Source organism: Castanea sativa, chromosome 10, assembly GCF_040712315.1.
Source record: "Castanea sativa cultivar Marrone di Chiusa Pesio chromosome 10, ASM4071231v1".
In the NCBI taxonomy this organism is placed as follows: Eukaryota; Viridiplantae; Streptophyta; class Magnoliopsida; order Fagales; family Fagaceae; genus Castanea; species Castanea sativa.
Window position 1 is genome coordinate 12,062,462 of NC_134022.1, and position 5,843 is coordinate 12,068,304.

A 5,843-nucleotide genomic window follows, 5' to 3' on the forward strand; every position below is an offset into this window, starting at 1 on the left:
GAAAATAAAGTACTGGCCAAGGTAAAGAAGTGAAACAATCAAGAAACTGTCATGAATAATGAATATGCCTAATGAAAAATGATCATTTCAAAGATTCTGATAACACGTTACTTCATCTGAAGTCTAAACCTTGATGTAGGTTTTCCCCCTTTTCATACCAACTCTTCAGAAACAACAAAAAGTGACAATCTATGACCAATTTCCTAGGAAATATGGTAGCTATAGACCCAGTTAAGTATAATGTGACAATTAAAAGAATTAATACTTGTAGTTAAATCAGTGGTATATGAGTTATGGTTACTCTAGGTAAAGCGTACACAATAAAGAGAATGTAAGTAAACCATCAAAGAAGGATTTAAAATATTGATAAGGCGAACTAGTTGATTAGCGGCAAGTTACATTGGTGAGAGATGTCATAAACTTAGAAGGATAAGGTCTTTCAACATAAGGTTTTCCAAGCAGAGAAGTAGATAACAGAAGATCTAATACAATCCAGAGAAGTTTTAACATTAACAGGACCTTAATTAACTTGCAGATAGGTTAAGAAGAAATTAGATCAAATATTGAATTTGGCAATCGTTTGAACTTCAAAATCTTTCTCCCACCACTACTAGACGCAGAAGCTTTGATTTTGCTTGTTTAGTAAGGAGAAACACCCACATCAGCTGAAGCGAAAAAGCCATCTTTCATCAGGACGTCCTCTCCTTCCTATTCAAAACCAAAAAAGCAAAACTCAAATGCGAGAAACGTTAGGCTATGTGTTTCACATGCAATGGTATTAGATGAAGGTAGTAGTTGTAATAGTAGTAGTTGTAGCTAGGCTAATCACCTGGCGCACGTTTGTCTTCTTCACAGTCTGGTCAGGCATGAGACCAAAGTGAATGTGTGGGAAGTGGGCCCACTGACACAAAAGAAAACAGGGTTGATAAGTAGAAGAAATTGAGTGGAAACCCTAGCTAATTTGGTAAAGAAAAAAACCCTAAAATAAAAACACAAATATATGTTGGTGGGGGGACATTACATTCTTGGCAGCAGCACTGAAGGCTTCTCTGTGGGATATATCGGGATTTACAGACTTGATGCGTTGGATCTCGTCCCTGAAGATTCATTTTGATGGACCATTCACAGTTTTACTTCAAATTTAGCAAATTTATAAAATGAAATAGAAGTAAAAAAATAATGGAGAGAGAGAGAGCTAGCTTGACATTATTACTCACTTGATGAAGCGGTTGTATGCAGACGGGACTCTCTGTCTCTTCTCTGGAGCTGGTATGGACATAAGCACAGACAAACAGAGAGACAAACAAACAGACACGTTAAGCTCGGTTAGCCTAAGCCAACTTTTAGTGAATTTCTTTTTCTTTTTCTCTTTAGCTTCCTAAGGTCTCACTGTACTATGACTTCAACATTATTTTCCATATCTTTGTCTGTACAGATATCTGTATAGGGGAAAAAATAAATTTAACCAACTATAATTGCGGGGGAGATAATGGTCTATCATGCATTGCATTCTTGACCATTTATATTTTGGGGGTAGAATAGACCATCTCTATGTTGTTCAACAAATTATAAGACTTCGAAAGTACAAAATGTCCTACTATGTTTTATTCTTGTTGGTTAGATTCGTTAAGCTTGAGCATCCAACAACTGAGAAACAAAGGATTTTCATTCTTCCTGTGACAATGCTTGGTTTGCGGACAAGTGAGGAACGTTAGGATTGGTGTGCAAGTACTGCAGTAGTTAGCAAGGGTTCATGTTAAGGATATGAACAAATTAACAGAAGAGAAAAGTTGATTAACAAATATGGTTCAATATATAAATGTCAATATATATATATATATATGTATGTATGTATGTATGTATGTATGTATATATAAATGTCAAAGGTTGGAATGGCAGGCATAAGAGGCTTTGGTTTCTAATTAATGCACTTTCTACTCAATCCTCGGACCAGAAGGGCAACAAGACATCTAACGTGGGAAAAAAAAGTTAACATTTTGATGAATAAAACAGAAACTCGCAACTACCCAGTTCTTCTTTTTGTTCCATAAAAGAGAATTGTATGTTGAAAATGTCAAAGAAAAATTTGGTAAAAATGTAGGGGAGGGAACAATCTAGTTGGCCTAAATGTATAGTTTCAAGAAAATTTCTCCAAACCGAAAGCTAGGTCTCAAAGGACTTAAAAGTGGAAAATATGTAATGATTCTTACGTCTATTTATGGCAGGGGGCCTTGGAAGTTCAACGACTCCTCCACGAGCAGGCATGGTGAAGTCACTGCCATTGTTTTGGTTGATCAAGAAGTTTGGGGATGGATTTGGTATCTCTTCCTGCAACACAATCATCAACGAAGAACACCATATAAACTTGTCAAAATCAAGCTCAATAATATCACTATATATCCCAAATGAGCCTTTTTTTTTTTGGCATTAAATTCGTTTCATCATCATGTACCAGGAGATTATGGGAAGGAGAGAAGAAAGAGTGACCCAGATGAAACTGATTAGCTGAAGGCAGAAGCAAGCCACGCATGTTCACTGGCAAGAGGTTGGTGCAGTGGCCACATCTTACCGTTACAGTCTTGAACAAACTGGTACAAGGAACACTCACCTAAACCAAAACAAAGAACCAAATCATCAATTATTAAAGGAAAAGAAAAGGTGAGAAGAAAGAAAAAGAAACCCTAGAGAGCATTTCAGGAAAACAACATATATATGTATGTAAAAAGTGTAAGTGCAAGAAAGAATAGTGGTGAAATGAAATATGATACCGCGAGGACAGTGTCGCAAATGTTGCAATGGACATAACAGAGCTGCTCGGAAGGAGGAAGGTGGTCCAAAGACAAGGTAGAAGAGGAGGACATATTTGATTCCACTTGCTTTTTAAAATTTACTGATGATTGGTCTTGTTGATTGATTGATTGATTGATTGATAGATTGACAGGTTAACCACCAGCACCACCTTGGATCTGCTTTTTCTTGATTATGAGTTGTGAAAGAAAGGTGCAAGAGATGAGAGAGAAGAGAGAGAGAGAGAGAGGGTTCCCTATTTGGTCTAGTATATATAAAAGGGAAAGAGAAGGCAGAGAACACTTCTCTTCCCTCTGTTTATTAGTGTTGTTTATACTATAGGTCATAGTTCCATGTATGCATACATGTGCGCTCATGGATGCATTGTATTTCATATGCATACATGATCACGTGGATTCAGAGACTTTCTAACTTGCGCATGGTGTTAAGTATAAAGATAATAACATGTGTGGTGGTTGGCATTCCCAATGAGTTTTAAGAGAGAGAGAGAGAGAGAGAGTGAGGCGGCAGATGTGGGGGAGAGGAGCCAGAAAGGGACGTATGCATGGGGGTGATATAGCTTTCACACACTCACCTGTTGTTTTCAGAAGTTAAAGAGGGTGTTGTCTTGTGGTGTGCTTTCAAAGCTTCTCTTTTAAAATTACCTCAATTTCCGAACCCAATACCCTTATGACTCTTCCTAGTAACTTCTGGACAATAAAACACTTCATCCTCCGCCTCCGTCTCCCCCTCCTTAGGGCTCTTCAATTGCTATTATTATCTTCATCAACATGTGAGAGAAACCCCAATGCCATAATAGCATAATCATATCAATATAATTCTATGCTGCCTCTATTTTATTTATTTTATTTATAATATTTTGTGTACTTTTAGTGATTTGACATCTCAATTCCCTTGTCTTACACACAGACAGATACGTATTTAAGTCAGGAAAAAAACCGTCTCAGTGGCCAGACTTGCTCCTTCTTACCACCTTTGTCCTTTCCTAAATTTCTATTTCTTTTTGGCTTATGTTAGCTAATTTGGTTAGAATGATAGAATCTTTCTTCCCTGCTGCCTCTCGTCCACAAATCTCTAGGGTTTTATTTACAAATCTCGCAAAGCAACCCTAATTTTGAAAAAATAAATGGTATATATATATATATATATATATATATATATATATATATATATATCCAATCCTTTTAATTTATTTTTAGTGACTTTTACTGTTCCAGAAATTAGAACCATCACCATCTATACTCATTTAAGCCTATGGGTTGCCTCCTTCGCAAAAAGTGCCTTAAAGGTACGCATTTATTCATTCACTAGCAAATTGGGATGTATACTGTGTAACTCCTATGCAAAAAATTAATTGTGTTTGAATGGAGGAAAGAAAAAAAGAGTACTAATAGAGCCTGTCAGCCTTTAACGGATTATTACAAGTAACAATGACTACTTGAAAAATGATGAAAAGTCAAAACCTACCCCAAACTATATTGCTGATTCCATTTTGAACTATAAACTTTTTGAATATATATGTTTTGTACCTTAAACTATGATCTTTGCTACATACTTTACACCCAACATCAAGTTTACTGTTAATTTGGACGAAAAAATAAGGTACCACACTACCACGTGAAAAGATCTAATTACTCATTTTCTAAATCATTTCAAAATAAATGAAAAATTACAGTTTACCACTCTAAACTATACTTCTGATTATACTTTGTATCATAAACTTAGGATTTCCGTTTAAGTTAACAACAAATTTAACGTTGTGGTGCAAAACATAATAAGTATTATAATTTAGGGTGCAAAACATGTTTATCAACAATTTGGGATGTAAAGTGTAATCTGGAATATAATTTATGGCAGTAAAGTATAATTTTTCCAAATTATTATACACACATTGTTACGTACACACAGTTACACACCAATTTTTTGAATTAAAATTATGAGTTGAAGAAACAATTTCAAAATTGAAATACTGTCTTCAACTCACAATTTCAAAATGTTGAAAGGGAAACTGGCCTTGAATACGATAGAGACACTTCAATGCATCTAGTATTGAATAAAACTTATCTCTTGTATTAAATTTTTTTTTTTTAGATTAAAAAAAAATCCTCTTCGCTAAAAAAAAAAAATCATTTTTTTTCTTATTTATACTATTATTTAAGAGATTTTTCTTATTTGGAATCATCATTTGTTTTGTTCAAAAATGCCCCTATACCTCTATATTTAAGTAGAGAAAAAATTAAAGGATATTCTAGTAAAAATACAACACTAACTCTCACTAAAATATTGCCTAAAAAATAGGGTTACTTCCCTGTTGATTTTTAAATTGTTTTATCCACTTATAAATTAGATTCTCAAAATAAAAATTATATAAAAATAATAAAAAAAGATTTTTTTTTTTTTTTTTTTTTTTTGTAAAATATGACCACTAAGCCCAACATTTTCACATTTTTTTTCGGTTTCATTTCTTCTAAATTATAATCTCACGTTTTTTTTGTTATTATTTTTTCAAATCACTTCTTTTTTATTTTTGAATTAGTAAAAAAAAAGGTGATTTTTAATGTACTTCCTTTTTTCTTTTAATGATTTATTTATTTATGTTGGTATTTGAATTGTTTTCTCTTTACATCTGTTTGTACTGCCTTTTCTTTCATTTTAATGAATGTATATTCTATGTCTAAAATGATAATCACTATGTGTGTGGTTTAATTGGATAGAATAGAGAAACGTTTCAAATTGAGATGAATGGAAAATTATGACACTAAACTCAAAAAAATACTCATTCCACGCTCGAAGCGAGTGTGATGAGGTTAGTTATTATTATTAATTTATTAAGAATTGTATTTAACTCCAAATGCTCCTTAGTACTTTTGAATTGTTGTATTATTCATCCAAATTCTTATCTTGTACTCTTAAACATGTAAATTCAATTACAAACCACAATCCAATTGTGAGAGTGACAATTCATTCAAACCTATATATATATTGTGTGTTTCATTATTAAGGTCAACTCAATCTTCATGGCTTCCAATCCTTCC

General features: G+C 33.5%; 1 protein-coding gene across 1 annotated transcript; it reads right to left on the minus strand.

Moving 5' to 3' along the window:
* Positions 1-361: 361 nt before the first annotated feature.
* LOC142611880 (protein YABBY 4-like) lies at positions 362-3,093 on the minus strand. Its single transcript, XM_075784029.1, has 7 exons — positions 2,769-3,093; positions 2,453-2,608; positions 2,211-2,328; positions 1,218-1,266; positions 1,022-1,097; positions 830-901; positions 362-708 (listed from the first exon to the last, which is right to left on the minus strand). The coding sequence occupies exons 1-7, from the start codon at positions 2,859-2,861 to the stop codon at positions 640-642; spliced, it is 633 nt and encodes a 210-aa protein (XP_075640144.1). The 5' UTR covers positions 2,862-3,093; the 3' UTR covers positions 362-639.
* Between the last annotated feature and the right edge of the window lie 2,750 nt (positions 3,094-5,843).

What these genes read in the sequence shown, in the direction of transcription:
- LOC142611880 (XM_075784029.1), bottom strand. Translation starts at nt 2,861, where the DNA reads ATGTCCTCCTCTTCTACCTTGTCTTTGGACCACCTTCCTCCTTCCGAG. An exon ending in GCCCCCTGCCATAAATAGAC is followed by an intron (nt 1,267 to 2,210) that starts GTAAGAATCATT and finishes TGTCCATACCAG; the next exon opens with CTCCAGAGAAGAGACAGAGA. An exon ending in TCAGTGCTGCTGCCAAGAAT is followed by an intron (nt 902 to 1,021) that starts GTAATGTCCCCC and finishes CTTTTGTGTCAG; the next exon opens with TGGGCCCACTTCCCACACAT.